The sequence below is a fragment of the Poecilia mexicana genome, unplaced genomic scaffold (genome assembly GCF_051168715.1).
Source record: "Poecilia mexicana isolate PSO_F unplaced genomic scaffold, ASM5116871v1 scaffold_6, whole genome shotgun sequence".
NCBI classification, from domain to species: domain Eukaryota; kingdom Metazoa; phylum Chordata; class Actinopteri; order Cyprinodontiformes; family Poeciliidae; genus Poecilia; species Poecilia mexicana.
In genome coordinates, this window is record NW_028263375.1 from 2,799,806 (window position 1) to 2,823,995 (window position 24,190).

Genomic DNA, 24,190 nt, shown 5'->3' on the forward strand with positions numbered 1-24,190 from the left:
ATGTACCAGAAGTCCACTTAAAAGACTAAGCTCCCCGGCAATAAAAAAAAAAAAAAAAATCACAGAGAAATTAAAAATAAAAGACGGGGGTGGAAGAATGGCAGAGCTGGAGGAGGAGGACAAAGGGTCAAAACTTGCTTTATTCCCATTACATTCCAGCAATACGCTGAGCTCAGAGTTAAACACTGCGACCTTTAAGTTTTTGTGTGTGTGTGTGTGTGTGCGTGTGTGTGTGTGTGTGTGTGTGTGTGTGTGTGTGTGTGTGTGTGTGTGTGTGTGTGTGTGTGTGTGTGTGTGTGTGTGTGTGTGTGAGTGGAATCGGCTTGAGAGGGAGGGTTGTAACTCATAGATTTTTTTGAAACTTATAAAAGGCGACAGGCATTGCCACTTTTCCTCGCCCCCCCCAGTAAGATAGGGCTGCAGTGGATTACGCCTAATATTAACCAGATGGCCATAGTTAGAATGGTCAATGTAATGATGAAGAGGCCAAAATTAGCACCGATTTAGACATCTGAAAGCGTCCTCGTTCCTCAAGATTAAAAATAAATTTAATCTGCAGTAATTATTCTAAGGTGTATTTAACTGACCTAAGTATTTTGTTTGTCACTCTGCACTCCAGTGGGAATGCAGAGTCGAGTCATTTTGGGGGTTAATATAGGATCAGAGGCATGTTCAAGAAGGCAAGAGCTATTCCTCTACTCATTCATTATCACCTTAAAGCAAAGGTAAGGATATTGTTCTGGACTACTGCCACTAAATAAGATAAATGACAACAAGGGAGTGTAGAATTAATTTCTTTAGCAGAAGAGCGCAAAATGAATCTTTCCCACCAGAACTGAAAAAAGGCAATTGAGCAAAGAGGTCCAAGAATAACATTTCCAATTTAAGAACAGTTTATCTCTTAATGGGATCTTCAGATATCTTGGATTTGGATAAACAATCTCAAGTGCTGCTGCTGCTATGGAATGAGGAACCTTGCCCATCTTAAGACTTCTGCCAGGAAGAGTGACACCTAATTAGGCAAGTGGGGCCAATTCACTTTCTCAACAGCTTACAGGTAAAGCGAAAGAGGGGGAAACATTGTTTCAACAAGCAATAAGGAGAGAGAAACTCAAATATGTGTCAGCGTAGACTAAACACTTCTGACAGTTGCCCCGCAGGTAAGTTTGGGGTGAGAGTGAGGACAGGGAGGGTCAAGGACCAGGTGGCTGTGAATGAAACAAGGAGAGCTCTTTCTTCAAGTCTTGAGTGGGCCAAGTTGACAGGGAGAAGAAAAGAGAAAAGGAGTGAGAGAGAAAGAAAGGGGGAAGGAGGGAAGAGCGAGAGAGAAAGAAAGAGGAGGTGACAAGGTAACCAAACAAACTATGTGAGGAAGAAGAAATGAAACAATACCTTTGGAGCTGCTGTTCTCCATTGTGTAGAGATAATCCATATAGAAAGCCCCAAAGCGCTGCATGCCTGCTATCTCTGTGTAGCTCTCCTATCAGACAAAAGCAGAGTTCGGTAAACATGGCAACAAGGCAGCAAACGCACTGATAGCCTTTAAGAGTGGCAATGACTGGGGTCAAGGGAGATATGGTAGTGAGGGTCATATCACAGATAAAAAGCTATTGAGTGGCAGAACTACTTAGTTGGACAATTGCTTTTTGTTTGTTGTTGGGGTTTTTTAATAGCCCAATAAAAACACAGAACCTTACAGTTAAGATTTAAAAGAAAAAACACTATAAGAGCAAATGTAAATGTTTCACAACTGAAAAACTGCAAATTTCGATTGACCACTAAGAGGTCAATTTAGTGTAAATAGAAAAATCTCTAAAATATTTATAACTTACAGCAAACAAGAAATTGATCAATTTAAAAAAAACAGTATTTTTGTTTTTCTTAGGCAAGTGTCAGTCTACAGTTTAACAGACATAAAGAAGAGTGGCGGGAAAAAAAAAATCACTGAAACACAAAATGCCGTGAAACATTAAAAATGAATGATAAAGTAAAGCTCAACAGGTAATTCCAGTTTGAATTTGTTTAGAAAAGGTTGGCAGCACTGGGTAACAGCCTTTTTTAAATGTATTTATTTAAATAGTTTACAATAAATAAAAAAATTAATAAGAAAAAGCTGTTTCTTAACATTTCTAGATTTTTAAACTCCTGTTTGAAAGTTTGTTTGTCTAAAAGCCTACTGTTATAACTCATTAGTTGGAAGGTCAGGAGGTAAGTTTTCCTTCCACATGAATCACTGAAAGGATTAAACTAACACTCAGTCCTTCCCTTCAACAACCCACCTAACGTTTACCCAAAATTTCTTTAAGCAGCTTTTTTCAGGAGAACCTTATCAGAGAGACAGGTTAATGATTAATATTTATTAGGGGATTTCTAATGGATGTGGCATGCTTTTGGATCAAAGTCAGCCTGGTTTCAAAATCTCTGATGATGATTTAACACCAGAACCTTTGAGTTAGTCTTAAACATCCATTTATAAACAGAGAGGGGATGGATGGGAGGATGGACAGACATCCAAACACCAGCTTTATTGAGGGTCATGAACATTTCAAAGAAGAGTCAACACTTATGCTGGCAGGGGTGATCAAGGGAGCAGTGGATTATCAGGAACAATGGCGTTAACACTAATACTTGAGTAGCTGGAGCATTACAGCCAGCTGGGTGAGAGTGGTAAAATAATAAATCGAAGTTTATTATAAGATTTGTAGTAAAAACAATGAATAAATTAAACTAGAACTATGCTTAAATAGGACATAACCAATTATAAAGCTTAACATAGCATCATGTTAAAATTTCAAATATCTATATCACTGTCAAAATCAAATATCAACAAAATGCAGAGTTATCTGGATGATATCATCTAATTCTGCATTTTGTCATTCTATTTACCAGAGGCATGTTCTACTTACCTTATGATTAGCAGAGTCTAAGATGAACTCAGCTTTTACTCCATTATTCTCTGGACTGCGGTAGTCAAACAGAGAGTTGGTAAGGTAAGTCATCCCTTTGCTTTTTAGGTTGTCCCCACAGCTGAAGAACACTGCATCCTTTACAGAGAAGAAGAAAACATCAAACAAGCTTTTGTGAAAAAATCCATTTAAAATCATTTTTATTTATTGTAAAATGAAGCAAATTTACAACACAATAAAACTGAACATATGTTTATACCTAAATGAAGTGTTTGAATGTATACAACAAATAATACAGCAAGACTTACAGATAAACAATTATTTATCTGTAAGTCGATACAGATATACATGACATGACAATACCACCATAACGAATAAGAAATGGCACATTTTGTTCTAATAATAAAACTACTAAATGATGTCAAGCATGCGTCAATCTCCTTTGAAAATAGAGAGAATAATTTGATTATATTTTTGGCTTCAATTGTTCTTAAAGGTTTCTTCATAAAAAGATATGTTAGGCCCTTTTTACCTCTTCACGCCTGTTCAAATTTTCTTCAAAGTCTCGAACTCCCATGATGCCTTTCAGGCACAGTGCCCGACAGCCGACAAAGCCAATCTGACAGTTGAAGAAGGGTTCCCCCATCATGAGTACCTGAAAATATAACCAGAAAAGAAAAGGGTTCCAGAGTTTTCTGAAATCGTCTCTGTTTAAACATTAATAGTAATAAAGGAACATTGATAGAATGAGTTGAAGAGTTTAGCTAAACACCGTTCTCTGTCCACACAGTTATCTGGAACTAAAAGAAAACATATGACCAACCACATTATAAATGAGTAGTATTATAACAGAGAGGTAGTACGCTTTCATTAGCCTGGCCAGCTAGCACTTGAGCAAGTTTCTCTATATGCAAAGATTCACAGAAGAAGCAATATGTATATTTATTAAATATTTAAAGACTTAGTAGTTTTAAGTGCCAATTATTTACTCTTTTAGATAAAAATGGTAAACTTATATGTGCTTTAGGTGAAATTTTGACAAAACATTATAGGAGCTTTCTAAAACCTCATTCAAAATGTGCTCTGACAAAGGCTTTTCAGTACTACACTCCACTCCCACTCAGAGGGAAAGCCAACATGACTGGTAAATGACTCGTTATAAGACATACCAGGTTTAGCATCAAACTAACTTTGTGTAAAACAAGTCAGCTATGACCTTAACACTACACACTGTGCAGTTAAAAAATTTCACTGGTCACAGTGTACAAGATCGATATTCTAAAAATCTTGGTAGTAACCTGAGTCACACGGTGTGATGGGAGATGCAAGACTGATTTCTTAAAATGGCAAAACTGCCTCAGTCAGATCAGACAGTGATATGAGCTCAGCAATTAGTGAGAAGCCAGCTGGAGGCGTTAATGGCCTTATTATTAGAGTAGAACATTAAAGACGGGATGGAATGAAAATGGGCAATAATCTTCAAGATGTTATCCTAAGACAACATTTGATATTTGTTTAATCATTTTTTGATATCTAGGGTGGCAAATCGACTTGCCTATAACAAAAACCACAGACCATCAACTTAACCTCACAACCAATTCTTACAGTTATCTCACCACCCAAGATTTTGTCCACAGTGGTAAATAATAGAATAGTCTGAACCAGAAGAGACTGTTTAGATTTTGTATTTTCATTACAGATGCAAGCAGTATAATTTTAGGAAACATTTTTTAAATTACTTAAGCACTTAACTTTGCAAAAACATTTAATGTTTAGTTGCACAGAAACATTTTGGTTTTTTAAGACATTAAATATAAAATGTGTGAAATCTGGAATTTTGCCTTTGAACTGCTGAGTCCAGCTAAATGACTAGATGTTTTTTTTTTGTGGAAACATTTGATTTTGCAATGTTAGGTAGCGCAAGAGTCAAATTCTGTATTCCTTTGGTGAATGTCATTTTCATCCACCTGGCAAACATCTAATATATAATAATGTCTTAGCTTATTGCTCTCACCATCACATATAACAGGTTTCACTTCAGATACCCAGTTACCTTTCAACACTTTCATATTCTGTCCAAGAATACTCACCCCTTCATTCAACAGAACAATAAATGACAGAAATTGAAAATCTCTGAATTTTCATATCTGGAAGAAACCGTAAAGCTAAAACTTTTCTCAAATCTGTCCAGATAACGAGACTTAAAAAACAGGTCTTGGTGGGGAAGGCGGAAATGATCAGACTTGGGTACTAGTCAGACATTAATTAGTACACTGCAGGCTGCAGATAAGTGAGATGGAAAACAGTTAAACATTTAAAACTAAGGGTTTGGAGTTATCAAAAAAAGATTAACAGATTATTACCAACATTAAAAAATAATCATTACAATTATGGATGCACAATGTATTGGCATTAACATCGTTATCAACTGATGTCATTTTCCCCCCCAACTTTATTTATACAACAATTTTTCTTTTACACAATAACTCAAAATGTAAACAGCAGAGCAGCACAAACACAACTTCACACATCACCTTTATGTGAAACCCTCAGTCTCCCAAAGTCAAAACATGTGTAAATGATTCACCAGAAATGTGTTACATCTGCCACATACATCACTATCAGAACAAAAGATTGTTGCCAGCCTGGCATTAGAAAAGAGTATCCCTAACATAACCTTGCATTCAATCAGCTTGTGGCAGGCACAAATGGAAGATGCATGAAGCAGAGACACAGCAGCATCCCACTGCCAGCAGCTTTCCTCCTAAACTTTCCTAACTGCACACAGTGAGGATGAGGAGAGCAGCCATATAATCCTATGTAGTCATATAATCCATATAATCCAACTGAGATGGATCCTTTAATGACAGAATCCGTAGAGAGTAACGTGTTTACAGTGGATAATAAGGAAAATAAGGAAACAATTTTCTGACTTAGTCCAGGCCTGAAAAAAATTAAAAAGCTGCTGATTTGGGATGCTGTTGGGAGCTGTTTAAATGAGGAGAATATGCCATCTGTGTACATCATTAGCAGATTTAATACCATTGTTGTGCCACATCTAAAATACTGAATCAGTTCTGGATGGTGCAAAGACACAGTTTCTGTATTTAAATCATATCAGTCCAGTAAGTTAAACCGGGTTGCTGGTAAGAGCCAACCTTTAACTGAAGCAGAGAAGAAATGTCAGCAGTTTGACTGTTTTTTTTCCAGTGTTAAAAGTGTAGGGAATGTATATAATATATACAATATCTGTGAACATTAATGTCAAATATCAATATTAGCACAACTTGTATCTAACTGTACTTGTTTTCTATAACTAATAGTAAAAGGAAAACAGTTTTTTATTGCTTAGTCAAGGGCATGAAAAATCAGATCAGAATATACTTTGATCCTCAAGGGAAAATTGATTATTAGTTGACAAGCTACTCCCATCCAAAGAGTTAAATATTAGCAAATATAAATATAAACATTAGTAACATACAAAAAAAAACACATGAAATGATAACTAATTTAAATACTACAAAAATATACACCAAAAACAAATAAAAGTAACTATGTAAATGGAAATATGTGACTTTATAAATCTAATAAGTACGGTCAGTTATTTTAAAAACACTCAGAGTTGGGAGTTGCATAATCTAAATGGCTACAGGCAGGAATGATAGGTACCATCTGTTGGCCATTGTTTTATTACAGGAAATGCAGATTTAGCTCCAATGCTCAAACAAACAAAGATCCAAGAGAAAGTTCAACTTGTTAGCAAACCAGAAAGGTTGACACTCGTACCTCAATAGTGATTCCCTCTTGCTCCATACACAGAACCTCTCTGGACTTGACTTTCTGAGGACTGTAGTAGCTGCTCTCTGACTGTGTGTCTGTCAGCTGATAAAGAGAAAAATAATATTGTTAACGTTTTATTAATAAACAACAGCATAAGTACGTTGTGTCCTTCTGGGTGAGTGGCAACTTCAGTTATAGTGGAAAACAACAACGAAGAATACCTGGTGAAACCCTTTGTCTAAGTCATTTGAGATGAAGGGAAGGAAAAAAGAACCATTAAAATGTACTAGACAGAAAACCTCACTGGAGAAATGATCAATAAATGAAAATATAAGTGCAGCAAAAGCTAAGGTTTTTTAAACTGCTGGATTTGAAAAGTAAAAATATTTTTCCGAGTAAAAATTAGTAAAAACTTTTTTCCTTTGAATATAATGAGTATTACAAATAAGCAACAACCTGACAAACAGAATTGAAAGTAACACATTTTAGTTTAGATTTGATTTTAGGGGTAAAATGAAAAACCAGATCATCACCATCATCTATTAAATTACCACTTATAATATTGACATTTTTAAGGAAAAAAAAAGTGTTGCTCATTAAATTCTGGAACAAATCACTAGAACAAGAGAAAATGTATTTCAATCATTTTTGGTTGAGGATATGGAAGCCAAGACAGAAAAACACCTGGCTAAAATGATCTGGCAGAAGGACAGTACAGCATGCTCCTGATGTTGGTTAATAAGCTGGGTGTAGAGCAGAATTAAACCCATTCAACTTTAACACAGGAAGCAGGTGCAGAGCAAAAGCAGCTGTGGCTTATTATTCTTACTGAGCAGACTCCCACCCTGGATCTCTTTTCCCCTTTAGGTTCGGATAGTTTAATCACGTGCAGAAACACTCTTCCACCAACCAGTACATCCCAAAAAATAGTAAAAAAAAAAAAAAAAAATTATAATATCATTAAGACACTGTTCATTCTAGCAACACAAGTGCAAAGTGTGTGCTACATAGTTTAGTAGTTTATGTCAAATATGATCAGAAAATAAAAAACAAATATGTATTAAACAACAGAAACAAATTAGATTTGACAATATTTACAGAATAACAGTTCAGTATTAGTACTGGGTGTGTGGTAACTTCAGTTATAATATTGTGAAAACCAACAATGAAGAATACCTGGGGAAGCTCTTTGTCTTAGTAGAAGTATTAGCCCACTAAATCGTTAAAGGTGATGATGAAGGCACAACAAATGTTTAAATAAGAACAGGTCATTATCCATACTACTGTGGTGGAGAATTTCTGATTTAAGGGTAATCCTCTTTAACACGCTAACGCCGACTAATTAATTATGCAGAGCATAACACATTAAAAATATCAACACAATAAATGTTAGCATCAGCTTTTTACTACATATAAAAGCTCAATTCAACCATTTGGTAACAAAAAGGGTTTTGAATCGAGAATGTTGCTATTTTTCTACATAAGGTTTTCAATTAAAATGTGATTAATTAATTACAGACAATGGAATTACCTCAATTGAACATTTTAATTGAGTCCAACCACTTGCCATTTTTTGATAGCGACAGAGAGAAATAGAGGTAGACAGAGAGTTAAGGACTCTTCATAGCAGAAAGGATCACCATGTTACCAAATACTGGCTTCTGGCATCAACACACAGGGTCCCGACTGTTTTGAAAGTAGCTTACATATCAATCATACAGAAAAATATGTACAAAAAAAATGTTGTATTTTCTGTTTTTTTCTTTTTTGTTTTTGGTAAAGCAATATTAAATCTGGCATCCAGCAAAGGTTCAGCAGGTGTGTTAATCAAAGAAAGGAAATAACTGATCAGGGCTAAACTATGAATAATGTGTTTACAAGTTAAAGTCTTACACTGCCGTTTTCCCCTAATCAAAGAGATTTTGGGAATAGTGTGTTGGTAATCTAAAAATACATCTCTCATTTCACATTCACGTCAAACTCAAGTTCAGCCTGTGGCTGTTCAAAGACATAAAATTACTTCAACCTAAATACTTCCTTCTAGGAAAGAAACAAGAATGTAAAAAAACCCTTCCTTTCAGCTGCCTGCAATTATTCCAAAAGAGAGGCAATTAATTGATTAAAAGAACTCAAACAATACAGGAACAGTTTAAACATTAGAAAAACACCAAGGTTTATGTGGCCTGAGAACTAGCTCCCTTCCGCTGATCACACACACTGTCAAATGCATGAACATTTTCCCTTCACACACAAATGCGTGTGTCCGAGATGTGTGCACATGCACGTGCGTGCACCAACATAAGAGAAGAAAAACGCAGACTACTAGTAATCTGATATATACGGCCTAATTCTGAAAGGAAACAGGGATGGATTCCAATTATTCCGAGTGAAAAGACGTTAAACGTTAAAATTTTGGCAGCATTTTCTAAATATTTTTCTTCCTCTGTAACGTTTTAAGTAATAATGTAACAAGGGACAGCAACTATTGGTCAAACTACCCGCCCTGATGCTGTCCACAGGAACTAATAAGATCAGCGTTCCTTAAGTCGGAGCTAAAGAAAATTAATGTGCTCATTAATTTGTGAGAAAATGGCACCTACATGAACACAACATAAAAGAGTATGAAACTGATTCAGCAAAAAAGCACCTTTTTATTTTTGAATTGTTTTAGCATGAAGCCTTTAAAGTTGTGTTTTTAACAGCTTTACCTTAAAGGTGATGGAAGCTTTAGTGCAGTAGAAGCCAATAGAGACAATAGGGTCCTTCAATGTGTGCTGCAGAGGGTAGTTGGAAATGCCTTCTGTGTCCCCCTGCATGTAGAGGCCTCCCTCCCCTTCTTCCTCTGTGCCTACAATGGCTGGGACGAAGGACCAAGCCCAGGACATCCAACCCTGATCTGGATCTTCAGGACTCCCACCCTCTATGTAGAGGTTCTGGCTGGAATACGGACTGGATCCCAAACTTTCCATTTCAACATCGGTACCTGAAATGATATTTAAAAATAAATAAATAAATAAAAAACAAAAGCAGATGATTTCTTTAGGAACAGACAATCATGGCCGTTCTTGAATTGCCAATTAGGAGACATGACAAGACTTTTCATAGACATTTACAGTCTAGACTTCTAGCGCAAAACCATAAACCTCAACACAAAGTATCATGGAGAAATTGTTGACTTATGGAAAAAAAAAACACTCAAATTACAAAATGCTGTCTTAGCATCGTTTCAATATTATGTATAAATCGATTGAAACTACAGAACATACTTCTTTCAGACAAAAAATGGTTCACAATGACAGTCTCTTTGAACACCTAGCAGAACAGTCAATTTGTTCATGTCTTGAGGCCTAAGGCAAGCAAGTTGTTACAGCTGTCAAATGAAAACACAAAGCAAACATAGATCAATGCCACTGCATCTCCCCTGTGCAGGTGTCAGTTTTTGTGTATTGCTGGAATGCAGTGCAGCATGAACTCTACACAGACAGACAGGGGAAGTCCATTCCATTTGATGCCAGAGAGCAAAGTGAGTCAGCCAGCATCCTGACAGAGCCCTTGACTGGGCTCACTGATCAAGGCTATCTGTCCTGAACCAACAGCCCAGGCTGTGTCTACAAATACATCTAGGGAGGGGCTGGCTCACAAATTTGATAAGCAGCCAACAAACTATGTAACTGTCTAAGCCAGCTGTACAGTGCAAGATTAAGCAGAGCTTAAGGTGAAGGCTAAAAAAGATCAACATTGAGAATGTGAAAACTGAGGTCAAGGAGGTTCTTCTGTTGATGATGGAGGCACTGGCTAATCAGGGGGGAAGATGTAGACATATTTGTATCATCATATTTTGTGGCACTTATAGCAACTCTAAAAACTTTACAGCAAATTTCTCACAATATGATGTCCAGAAAAACCCAACCAGGCCTCTAAAATCTACTTAGGACTTTAGAGGCTTCTTCACCACATCAGTCATATTAAGTTGTGCAATGGTGTGGCTAAATAGCACAAAACATTCTCTTTGAAACATAAAAAAACATCTATTATTCCATCCATGAAATGGACGGGGGAAAAAAATTATTTGCAAAATATCAAAGTTAAGATTGAAAATAAGCTAGATGGAAAACAAAAGGGAATTGCAATGTGGTGGAAAAACTGAATTTTGCAAATTCAGATATTTTCCACAACTAAAAATAACAATGACTAAAAATCTGAGAGAACAACCTAACACAAGAATTTAATTCTGTTATCTGGCATGTCTATGGTTATCAGGAACCCAAATGCATTCACACTCCTCTGGTACACATCATAACCTTTGACCTGGTCCTATCACTTCTGTTTCCATACATGTCAGGATAGAGGAAACTGATGTCAATAGTAAAGAATGTGTAATCCCATTCCTTACTGCCTCATGTCCTTTTCAGAAACATTATTGTCTGTGAAGTCATACTTTAGGAATCCCAGAGGCAACAGCAGTGAAAATATGACACATTATAATTAAATCTTTCACTTTGAGAATTGGCAGTTGGAAATCCCATGTTATGGTTTTAAGTCCCAACTTCCCTCTCTGATTCCATCTCTCATATAGTTTTGTTTTCCTTTCCTTTTGCTTTTACCCAAAAAAGCTCTCGGTGTCAGTTTAACTAGTTGAGCTCTTTCATGTCACATCACACTCGAAGTCTGAATGTGAAGATAATCATGTGGAAGCAAAAGCATTAAACAACTTGACCCGATTAGGAAGACTTTGAAATAGTATGCCAAAAAAGCAAAGCAAAACATGAGTGATGTGAGAAATCTAACCATTTCTCTTTGATTATTTTGTACCAACAAATGGTTAGACCGTTGTTTTTGGGACAAATGAGAATTTGAAAATGTATCCAGGCACCATGTCATAAAATGTACAGTTCATACATTCATCTGTTTTATTTATTTCTTTATTTCTCTCATTTGCAATTTAAAATGAAGATGTCACAGGTTGGTATAAAAGTTTTGAATGAAAACTATTTGTTTGAAGAAATAAATCTGTTTATTATTTTAGATGCTTAAAATGATGAGAAGTAGAAATGTGAATAAACAGAATTATAAGTCTCAGATTATTTATAGATGGGATAGTGGTTACCTGAATGTTTGGTTTCAGTTTCTGTTCATCACCTACATGCAGGTAGATAATCTCTATATGAAACAACATTTAAAACACCAACCATTTGGTAATAATAGTTTAAAAAGAAGCACACTTTGACAAATGAAAGATAAAAAATTATAGTTAAATAATATCACTGCACAACGGAACAAAATGTGCACACTTCTATAAAGGATATTAACACTTATGTTAGTCTATTGTTTTAAAAAAGGGAAGTGCTATTTATTCTAATTGTTTTCTTTCAAAGAAGGGCTAAATTATTCCATCCTTACTGGTTTTGCCTCAATTAAGGAGGTGAATTTTTTTGTCATTTTGTAATTATATGTTTTGCTTTTAACTAGAAAGAACATTGTGCCCTCAAAGAATATTGTTGGGGTATCAAAAATGATAGATCATTTTCATTAGTATTAATTTGAAATTTTGAATTGTGACAACTTGTAATGGCTTTGTGTCTGCTTAAAGACACATTTGAGTGCCTTAGTTGAGAATGGTTTTCTTAAAGATAATTTAGAACTTTACTTAACATGCTCATCCATCTTGAGCCTGGATTATGAATGGGTTAAAATTAAATACATTTTAAAAATGTAATATTACAAACTGTGACTATTTTCTAACCCTACTTTAAAACATTTTCCCTTTCATTGTAAACAGGCCCCGTGAAGCCTGGGCTTTAATTGTCTTTGTGTTACTTTACTGAAGGTGAAGCTGTGATTCCTGCAGCCTAAAAACAAACAAAAAAAGAATAGAAAATATTATTAGATCTTTGAAAAAGGTTTCTGCAATGCAGAAATGCAGAAATGCAGACCCTCCTCTCCTCTTCAGCCTTGTCACTCTGTCATATATTTCCTACATAATTAAGTATTTGAGTACTCAGGTTCCAAGGGCTGGTCCTCTCTCATTTTGTGACGGGATACTAATTCATTCTCAGAGGCTCTGCATAGCAATAGCATGACCGCGACTCTTACATCTGGCATTGGACACTTTACTGGAAGCTGTGCCAACTTGCAGAGAAGGCCAAGAAGCAGCAGGCAAGTTGAAGAAAGCAAGGTTGTAATGTGTTGTCCTTCTGGCCACCACTTTAACTCCATGAATATTTGCTCCTGGGGCAACAAAGACTGATTAAACCCAGAAGGAGTTGTGATTTTAGTTTGTTCTATTTGGCAGGGTGAAGGATGAACACATTAAGAGGGAACAAGATGGGTGTTTAGGGGAATGAAGTGACTATTATATGGGGGAACTTATTCTTCCAAGATGGATGAGCATGTAACTTAATTTTAAGAGCGCAATACCTTATTTTCAGTCTCAGAATATGGGCTGCCTTCACTCAAAACTCTGTCAGAAATATTGCTTGCAAATATGTTTTGCTCCCCTTAAAAAGTGATGATTCAGCACTCAGAATGTATGATGCCTGCCCAAATATCTTCTGAAATTGTTTAAATCTCTCTCCCCTCCTTCAAACATCTGTCTGTTAGCAGGACCTCAAACCTGTGTTGTCACGTCCGATTTGTCTGCTTGCAGATTTTTCATCCTCTCCTTTGGAAATGAGTGATAAGTCTGACTAGCAACAGTTTCAACCGAGAGAAAGAAAGAGAATGAGAAAGCGAAAGAGAAAAAGAAAGGGCGTGCGTGCGTGCGTGCGTGTGTGCGTGCGTGCGACTGTGGCAACTTGGCCTTTTTAGTTTGCGCTTATTTTGCTCACAGAGTTCAGAGAAGTCCAGCCTAACAAAATTTTAGAAGATCAGAGTGATGGAAGTTAGCAGTATTGCTGTCCATATAGTTTTTAACACCTTCTTAAAGATTATAAAGGTCAAATAATGTCCCGATACCAGCAATTCTCCAACATTTTCTACACTGTTGAACATTGATGCCATTAACAGTAATAGCATCAAATAGGCAGCTGCTAAGGACTCTAACAGTATAAGCATTGATGCAAGGTATCTGGCTAGAAGTTAATATCTGGACAACATTTTTGTTTTTTGAAGACTAATAATTGATGACCTATTCTATTTGGTAACACTTTATTTGAAGGGGGGTGAATAAGACTGACATGACACTGTCATAAACATGACATAACACCTGTCATGAACATGAATAAGCCTTCATGAATATTTATGACTGTTGTCATAAAGCATCATTCGGTAAATTATGACACTTTTAATACAAAGTTGACATTATTCAAAATGTCTTTATTATGAAAACTTGACCAAGAAATCATTACTGATATAAATTTGTTATAAAAGTATTACTGATTGCATTTTAAAAATTAGGTAACTTTATGTTATTAAAGGTAAAGTTTAAACAGTAATGATTTATTGGTTAATGTCAAGTTGTCATAACAAAGACATTTTGAATAATGTCAACTTTGTATTAAAAGTGTTATAATTTACCAAAATACGCTTTATGACAACAGTCATAAATATTCATGAAGGCTTATTCATGTTCATGGCAGGTGTTATGTCATGTTAATGACAGTGTCATGTCAGTCTTATTCACCCCCCTTCAACTAAAGTGTTAACTTCTATTTTCATGAAATACAAATACAAAGATTCTCTGAATGTTTTGAATGAAAGCAGCATCAATGTTTTGGAAAATAGCAACTGAACAAAAAAGATTGAAGCAACACTCCAACAGCCTGATGAAAACCAACATTTACCCAAACACTGTGTGCCCTGACTTTTCAACAGGAGATAGCATCACATTAAATCAGATGGTACAGCAAAGTTTAAATGGCAGCACAACTGATTTAGCTAAACAAGAGCAAATTGTAGAAACAAAGCTAGTTATTTCTGGAAAAGAAAAGGGAAGGCTTTAGATATGTAAACAATAGCTTATGCCATATCAACATGCTAGAACTCAAGAACTCCTGATGGACTTCCTGAAGAAGTAAAAGCTAAAGTTTTCTATAATCTTTTAAGTCCATCACCCTCAACAGAGATCATATATCCCAAAAGAGCAGCACATGCAAGGCAACCCAAAAATCTCAAACAGCTGGAAATCTTTAGAAGGAAGAATGTTGAAAAATGCTTCAAAGAAAAACTGGAAGATTTAGGTGGCAACAAAAATTATAATGAGTTCTGTTAAATATCTTAAGGTTTGGAAATGCACAAAGCACACACAAATAAAAGCATCCAAACTTTTGTTTTTAGTCTGTTCCTTTATTATTCAGAATTATGAAAGATGAAGAATCAACCTGCTAATAAGAATAGAATCTATCGCGTTTCATTTTAAAGCAAATTGCAAGTCTTTTCTTGTCCACTTAATGTTATGGATGTTGCATTTGCTTGACTGTTGGATACGAGCTGCATGTTTTAGTAACAGAACAGTTAGTCAACCCTTTCTTCATCCTCTACCTTCAACAACAATTCATTTGGAAATGATCGAACTTGACAAATATGAATCTTTTAAAGTTAACAAGGCTGTACTTTACCTGTGAAAAAAATACTCACCAGGTGAACTTGCTCCACCTTCCCTTACATGATCCATGCCTTCTTCACCCTCACTTTCTTTGTGTCCTCCTATTTCTCCATAGTAAAGAGCAATAATCAGCTCTAAGATCCGGATAAACATGGGCAGCTGCTGGTCAGTGATGGATAATTTCAAGCTCTCCACCATTGTATGAATCTATGGAACAATAGATAACAATTTATTGGAATTTGGTTGGTACAGCCTCCTGTTTTATTATTCTTTTGAAAGAAAAAATGCATGCTCTTTTCTTCCAGTGTGCCTTTACATACAAAGAAACACCTTGTTTAATAAATATAAGCTATAAGTTCTCTCTTTTTTTTGAAAGAGCGTAAAAAGAAAATCTATTTAATCCTCTGTTGATTTTATGCATTTACTTAAAAAAAATAAATAAATGCAAGTGTTTCAAGGCATCTTAATGTGGAGAGTTAATATTAACAAAAATCCACAAAAAGTTTTACATAAAATTAAAAAATACATGTTAGAGTGAAAATCGTTTTTTAAATATCTGATGACGTGCAAGTCTTTCTGGGTCATAAGTTGCCTTTTCTTTCTCTATTAAAATGACACTACCATAAATGTTGGAGCCTGTTTTATTTTTAAGGCAGCAAACTTAGAAAATCAGTGGAATTATTAGATAAAGAGACCATGGGCATAACACAATAAATGTTATTATGTTTATGATGTTGGGTCAATAAATACAACCTGCCGATAAGTTACGGCTCAATTCAATTTTACAAATTTTGTTTGCATTTCACTAATATGGAATTTATATTAAAGTCCAATTAAGACAACTTAAAATCTATTAAGTAAATAATGTGTACATTTTGGTCAAAATTATTTCAACAGTTTGCTGAGAACCTGCATAATATCTTAATCTAGTAGAGGCTGAATGATCAATAATCAAATATTTTACTTTTAAAAGCCATACAAATATCTTCAAAAATCTTTCCATAAACGCATGACTTTTTCAAGGGTAAAAACCATGGTAATTTAATAAAAGTATTTAATTATTTATGTATTTTATACCTAAAATGAATATCAGACAAACCAGTATAACTACAAAAACACTAATGAGAGTGTTTTGTAGTTGTAGTTTTTGCCAAGGCCAAACCAAAATCTTCAAAAATTAAAGAAACCCTGATAAAAAATCATATCTTGACTATATTTCATATAGTTTTGACAGAGTGTAAAGAGGCTCACTTTGATGACAGACGGGATCTTGGAGCTGATATTGTCATAAGTGAAATGGAGGCGCGTTCTGAAGGAGCATTTGTATAAGAGGGGGTCCTGGTAAAACTCAATCTTGCCGCTAGCATTTCTCTTGTCCAAGCACACAGTGCAGTCAGCAAAGTTTATCACTTTTCTTAGGACCAGTTCTGGAGCTACAAAGACAAAAAAGCAAAAAACAAAAGTTAGTATTTATATATGAGGATATGATTCTGAATATGCATCTAATAATTTTTTAAACTGATTAAAGTGTTTAGGAAATAATTTAGGAAACAATTATAAAAACGGAAATTAAAGCTTTACAAATTTGTATCTCATTGCTTTTAAATTTAAAACTTTTTAGAGGCTTCTAATATTTTTTTTTTCAGAGGTGTTCTTTTCCTGTTAATTAACATCTAATTCATTTCTTAAAATATGCCACCAGCCACCCGACTGGATTAACAGGGTTAGATCCTGCAGCAGGTTTGGAAATTTATTCTAACTACTTAATAAAAAGTGGGTGTTATATTTGAAGGTGGCACCATCTTTTTCCTGAATACCCATCTCTGAGAAACATCATTAGTTATTTCCTCTCAGCTGGCTCCACACTATCATGGGGGTGAATGTTTGTAAAGCATCAGATAGCACAACATTATTGGTTTTCATCTCCTAGGATTGACAAATTAAACCCAACACTACTGAATGTAGCCAGTTTCTTCTTACCAGTTATGTCCATGAAAGCCCTCTCCCAGATGTCATCCACAGTGTAGCACTCTGCTGCAGTAATGTTGACCGAAAGCACAATGTCGTCTTCAACATATTTGAGAATCAGGTTGTTCACCACGATGTTCACGTTGTTCACCACGCGTCTGATTAGACTCTGCACATAACCTAAAAACAAATACACAAATACCATTTGAATATTTGAATATTTAATTAGAAAAAGAAACAAGAATACCTAATAGTACATAGTTTTAAAATTTGATATTTCAGCACCAGCACGTATAGATACGTTACTGTAAAGTCTGAACCACTGCATCAGGCTAAATTTCACAGAACAAGAGGGCTGCATGTAAATGTTACCTTTCAGAAACAGCGACGCACAAAGACAGCAATTTTACAGGATAAAACTTTGGAGTGAAAAGAACTCAGAAAAGAACTTAAAATGACACAGATCTGCAGAGTTTAACAAGAAAATATGAAAATATACACTAATAACAGCTTCCAACCACAGGACCAAAAGTACTTTTCATTCCTACTGTATAATGTTTAACTTGCTCACGGCAAATTGAAACATAAATCTTTACTGATTTTGTGTTATTTCCAAACCAAATGTTTATTTTCCTGTATCTGCACACTTGGCTTAAGGAAGAAGAGAATCAATAATTAGGCAGAACTAAATAGTGCTGTTGACAGAAAATTTATATGAATAGTTTGAGTGTAGCGCCACTCTAGACAGGCCCCACTGCATATTGGTATAATCCAATCACCAGAATTCTCACGGGTCTGACCAAACAGAGTGGCAGGAAGAGAGAATGAAGGAGTGTAAACTTCTCTTATAAAGGGAGCATATGTTCGCTCAAGTTGCGCATGGTCTTTCAGGCATTCATGCTTTTTAGCATGAATGACTGTGGGAGTGGCTGCGTGTGCGTGTGTGTGTGTGTGTGTGTGTGTGTGTGTGTGTGTGTACATGTGTGTGTGTGATTCTGAGGTCAGAAAGAAAGCTGCTGTTGCACCTGCAGACTGGGTAGTAAAACTACCACTTTACCCCCTGCTATTTAACTCTCTGGATCTAATTTACCCATTACAGAGTGTCCCCTTTTTTGCACTCTTGCATTTTCGCCTGGTCTTGGTTCACAAGAGGTCTAAGGCTTCAATCCTCTATGTTTGCAAGCTACCCTGCAGCTCTAAACCTTTAGCATAAACAGAGAGGAAAAGATGACAATTTTATCCAATGTAAAAACAAGCCAAATGTCCTCTCTTATGTCAAGTACTGCAAAGAAATCTGTATTGTAATCTGCTTAGTAGGAATGTACCAATCTAATACCAAGTGTCAACATAAGGTACATTTAAATGGAGTCCAAGTTGGACCTGAAAAACTCAGGTGAAAAGAAAAAGGTCAAAAGTGCTATGAAATGGTCAAAGGGAAAAATGAGGAGCAACTCCTAAGGTCTCATGTAGGGCTGAAACGATTCCTCGAATGATTCGAGTACCTCGATTACTAAAATTCCTCGAGGAAAATTTACCTGCCTCGAAGCTTCTTAATTTATGTTTTATTAGTTAGCGCACCGTGTTCCGGCCGGGACTTCATTTGCGTTGAGCGGAGCTCTCACTTCCGCCTCTGAGTTGTTGACAAAAGCTAAGTCTCAGCGGCATAAAGTCCAATCTTCAAGATTGGCCCGTGGGGATTTTATTGATTGATGATAATGCCCGACTTTTTATCGTTTTTGGGGAACCAATAAGCATCCTTAAAATGACTGGGGAATGCCTGGAGTACGGCAGCATTTCTCCTCCGGGGCTGCTGGTTGAAAGCGAACGGCGGGAAGAGCGCTGAGGTGAGCGGATAGCCTGAACAGGGCGGGCGGCTGAGTAGCTGATGCTTACCGTGTAAATGTAGCTTTACCGACGAACCGCACAATAAATTTCATATCCCGGTCTGAAGAAACGGGTGGCGGAGCGCATCGTACATGGCTGGTAGATGAGTTTCTGAGTGTGACCAGTGAAGGTGTCGTAAATATCCCGTATTGCTTCCCCCCGTGTTCGTCCCCCGGTCTAACGGTTCGTCAGTCCGCTGGTCTATTTCCTCCCCTCCACCCCATCTTACGTTCGTTCATTCGCCCTCTCCTCCCAGTCCAGGCGGCATTTCCCGTATTTTCAAACCCAAAGCGTGACAGGTTAGGTGGCAAGGTGAGTTTAATTAATCTATTAAACTCACTGAAGATGAATACATAAACTAAAAGCTGGATTGTAGACATTTTTATAAGCATATTTGTGAGCCTGCCTCTTTGTTATTAAACTCAATATAATTTCAGATTTTTCTATAACTTTTCTTCTGGTTAACTTAGAAAGTGAGCTATTATTGTTACAGGTTAGTTTTCTAAACTACAAAAAAGCAACTGTTAGGGATGCTCAAATAGGAAAAATTGGACTGATATTGATATCTGATTGTAACACCGGTATTATGCCAGATTTACCAATATTTCATTTTATTTTTTTTTTTATCCGATTACTCGATTAATCGTAAGAATAATCGATAGATTACTCGATTACTAAAATATTCGTTTACAACAGCCCTAGTCTCATGTAAGGAATAAAAGATCCCTAGAAGAGAAAAGAGCTAAATGTACTCCATTGCTTCATCAATATGGGATACTATTCTCTTTACACTTTAAAGAGACGTAATGTCAACTATTCTATTTCCCAGGAATAGCAAAACAATTAGCTGTATAATTATAGTCCTCTGACCCAGAAAAGCAGTTTAATTGGAACATACCTATATCTAACATGCGTTTCTATTTCAATCAAAGAAAATCTCCTTCTTCAGTCACACACACACACACAATGTCTATGCGGAAAACCATTATATATATATATATATATATAGATATATATATATACATACATACGTATGTGTACATACATATATGTACATAACTGCCAGAAGGAGTTATGTACATTTATTGTTGTTGGAAGATGTTTTCACTGGCAAAGTTTTGGTTGTTTCTGTGCTGTAGCTTCATAAGAAACATTAATGTTGCAAAATAGAGTTTAGTGATAGCTGGGAGTCTTCTCTGTTTACTTTAAAAGTTGCTTTACAGAACGTTACATTGTGCACATTAATATTCTGCAAGTAGTCAGGTTTAAAACAAGTACATACTCGTTCAGTACACGTCCATAACGAATGAACATATTTTCAGTACTTCCTGGGTCGCTGGGAGCGATGTTTTGTTGTAGACTTGGAGCCATCAGAGACACTGCGACTCTGATGATATTTTAACACAAAAATATGTGCAAAAGCAACAAAATCTATCCATACCATGAGAACTTCTTATGTTTTCATGGTTTACAGAACACAATTAAGTCAACTAATGTGCTTTGTCTTTGCTTTTAGAAACCAAGTGTTCTGACACATTTGGTTTGTATCTTATTCTTACAAAAATATCCAGTCTGAGTCATAGCAGGCTAGTTTTACCGTAGCTACCTTTTAACCTCTACCTTTTAATTAGGAAGCCAGGGATTACGGCATTCATCTGCTTCCTTGCTATTATTGAGCTCCTTTAGCCTCTGACCCCAGTTGTCTCTATTGCCTGTAATGGGTTACAACATGGACCAGTGGTGGAATAGTGTTATACGTGCACATAAATGAACACTGATACTCTAAAAATCCTAGACACACAAAGCGGAACAAAGACACACATTCACATACTCCAAAGAGATTACTTGGAGGCAGGCACCGTAGGGGATGCTGGGGTGTGGGGGCACCCTGCTTTAACAGCTGGGGAGAGATATTATCTCATAACATCAGGCATGGAAATGGATCCTCCCCTGATAAAACCAGTCAGGAGTATAAGTTCGTAGATTCAGGCCTACTAGGGCTCTGGGAGTTAACCTTTGGATGGTACAGTGATCTGGCTCCTATATCTTACAGCTCACTGCTTTTACCCTGTCTTTGTTAAATAATTATTCTGTAATCTCCTATTTTCCACCTTCTACTTTAAGTTAAGCATACCATACCCCTAGAAAATGTGTTGTCTCAGAGATCATGTTTAAGGACAATATAATTAGAGATATTTTAACACAAAAATGAATATTAATACAAAACATCCTGTTTTATGTTTTTATGCTTCATTAAACAAAAATGAAGCATAAAAAAACTAATGTCCACATTGGGAAAAGAAAACAACTAGTTACCTGGTGGTAGGTCTGGATCGCTGGGAGCTGCTTGTTGGAGACGGCGAGGTTTTGTTGTAGACTTGGAGCCATCAGACACACTGCGACTGGTGGAGCTGGAGCAGCTGTCATGGTCATCCTAAGCAAGCAAACAATCAAACAAACAAAAAAAGAGGATGGTCAAATTAATACAGCATCAAACCAAAAACTTTTAATTCAAGCATAAAATAATCAGGTCAAAGTTTTCACAATGGTGATATGTTCATCGTGCCTAAATGTGCACCTTAGAACATTGAGCACAGCTCAATTTGGACATCTGCGGTTCAATCAATCAATCAATCAAATTTTATTTGTATAGCACATTTCAGCAGCAAGGCATTTCAAAGTGCTTTACATAATTAAAATACAAACAGCATGTGACATTGAATAAACAATGAGAAAGAGAGAGATTTTAAGAAAAAGAAACAGTGAGAAAGAGAAATAAAAAGAAATTAAACTAAAGATAGAGATTTAAAAAAAAAAAAAAAAACACCGAGCTGCACGAGCAGAGCGAACGCGGTGGATTTGACTCCTACCTTGATGAATTCTAAAAGAAACATGGATCCTCATTCTCACAGGGGGTTAATATAAATTACTTAAAAATAATAATAAAAGCACCCAAAGATGCCACAAGTCAACAGCAAATGTCACCCATCATAAAAACATGGCATGTTAAGATCAGAAATTCAAGACTCTCTAGGTGTGTTTAATAGATACCAAAACAATTATCTCAGAGGATAAGGCTGCAAAGAAACATAATGAGTCATAATTTTCATAAAATTCGGAAAAAAAAAATTCTTGAGTAAAAAAACTCCCTCATGCCAACAGGACTTGTGTTACTTTATATACAAATAAAACAGCAGACAAAGAGTAGAGATGTCAGGAGATTCAAGCCAAAGAACGTCAGTCATAAGGGCCCACTTTGTTAACAAGACAGATATAAAACTAATCAAAGCAAATATTTACCAATTTGAATTTTAATGATTAAAAATGAAAATGGTAATTTAATTATTCTACCAATGTGTCACCTCTATAAGAGTGTTTCCAAAAAAGGCTCTGATGTGTCAACTAAAATTCTGCAGGAGTTTATTGAAATAATTTAAACTAATTTTATGGAGTTCATACAGACAGACTTATGTTCCCTGTGGATCTCAATCTCACCATTTAATGAACTGTTTCTAGTCAGTAATGGAAGAGAAATAGGAAAACATGCAAGGAATGAGGAAAGACATGCATGTATTCCATTAGGCCTATACTTATTTGTCACTGGGAATTTAAACAAATATATAAATTCTGTTTCCTTAATTAAGTAAAATAATATGACTTGCCAGAAAATGCATTAAACAAGAAATGATTTCATTGGATCAAATTGACAGCAAAAATCCAACACGGTTTCACTACTACAACTGTCTCTTCAACAGTTATCTGACAAAAGGAGTTTATATTAAAATACTGGGGGGGGGGGGACTCAAAAATAATTTTTTAACAAATTTAAAACCTCTGGAAAGCTGGATGTCAAGGTAAAGGAGCTTAACTCAGCAAGCTAAAAGTTCAGTATGGTATTGATTAAGAGGTTACCACAGCACTGTAACCTTTCCACTGTTCACCAGGGTGGAAAGTTAGTTGGACAATCTGGACAGAGAGGATCACATATGTTTGGTATTTACATGTCTCAGTTGTTTCTCTTTACACTAACCAGAACAACACTGAATGTGTCACAATGAAGTGTATTCGGGTACTTCAAGGACATTACATCTCACTCTAAAATACTCAAGAAAATAAAAACCCAATGCTCTCAAGTTACACACTGATTCATCCACATTCATTTTCTCTCAGTGCATCAATAGTAAACAGAGGGTAAGATTATAAAAATGTTATCAGGTCAGGAATTAATATTCGTATGTGGGAAGTAATTAATTTTGCCAACACTAACAAATAAGTGTCAGGTGTGTAATGATAAAATATATCCAGGTAAAAAAAAAATAAACAAACAGTAGGCTTATAAAAATCCCTCACATTTTGCAGCATTTAGTTCACAATACACTATGTGATTAGATAAGAATTAGAAACAGTCTGCCTTTCTCTGAGACTCATATCTATACCTAAAGGAATGCAAAACCCTCCAAGCCCACATAGTACATTGAGTTCAAGAGCTTGGACTGCCACTACAGATCAAGACTTCCAAATTTGGAAGTAGTGCAATTAAGCACTCAATGTCACTGTGGGCAGTGAGCAATTCTCCAGAGGTGAAAAATGCCTTTTCAGAGGGAAGCCCTGGGACAAATGAAGCCTGCTTCAGCTGCTGCCATGTAAACTGATCCCAGCAATGCCAAAGCTGTGCACAGGACAGGGAATAAGGCATGGAAAGATAAAGAAAGAGAGAGAGACAGACACACACAAAAAAACAGGAAAAGGGGTTACTATCCTACAGGCATGTCAACTTAGTCGTTAAGTTAAGATGACGGTAGTAAGAAAGGAAAGGGTCAACAAAAAAAACAATGGGATAAGTGGAAAAATAATACAGTGAGAAAAAAGTGAGCTGACTAGGCTGAGAGAAGCGGGGAGTTACCGCACCTTAGAGATTGGAAGACCACAGGGAAAAGAAAATTAAAAAGCCTCCAAAAGTGTGAGTGACAGGCAAGAGGAACCCCCTATGCAGAGGGTAAGTGGGCACTAGAGTAGGCATGTCTGGCACAAGAAGGTCATACGTGACCTGTGTCCGCAAACAGACGGTTCACTCAATCATAGACCAGTAGGGACCAGTAGTACCCTCAAC

At 36.1% G+C, this 24,190-nt stretch overlaps 1 protein-coding gene across 2 annotated transcripts in view; it reads right to left on the minus strand.

Annotated features, from left to right (window-relative positions):
• Positions 1 to 24,190, minus strand: part of vps13b (vacuolar protein sorting 13 homolog B) — a 298,354-nt gene that overhangs the window by 258,238 nt on the left and 15,926 nt on the right. For both annotated transcript variants that reach the window (XM_015003945.2, XM_015003947.2), the window contains exons 4-12: positions 21,397 to 21,514; positions 17,209 to 17,376; positions 16,480 to 16,661; positions 15,261 to 15,435; positions 9,395 to 9,669; positions 6,693 to 6,788; positions 3,439 to 3,561; positions 2,907 to 3,044; positions 1,393 to 1,480 (exon numbers count right to left, since the gene is read on the minus strand). In XM_015003945.2, the coding sequence (XP_014859431.2) occupies positions 1,393 to 1,480; positions 2,907 to 3,044; positions 3,439 to 3,561; positions 6,693 to 6,788; positions 9,395 to 9,669; positions 15,261 to 15,435; positions 16,480 to 16,661; positions 17,209 to 17,376; positions 21,397 to 21,514 (1,363 nt within the window). The remainder of the gene's footprint in view (positions 1 to 1,392; positions 1,481 to 2,906; positions 3,045 to 3,438; positions 3,562 to 6,692; positions 6,789 to 9,394; positions 9,670 to 15,260; positions 15,436 to 16,479; positions 16,662 to 17,208; positions 17,377 to 21,396; positions 21,515 to 24,190) is intronic.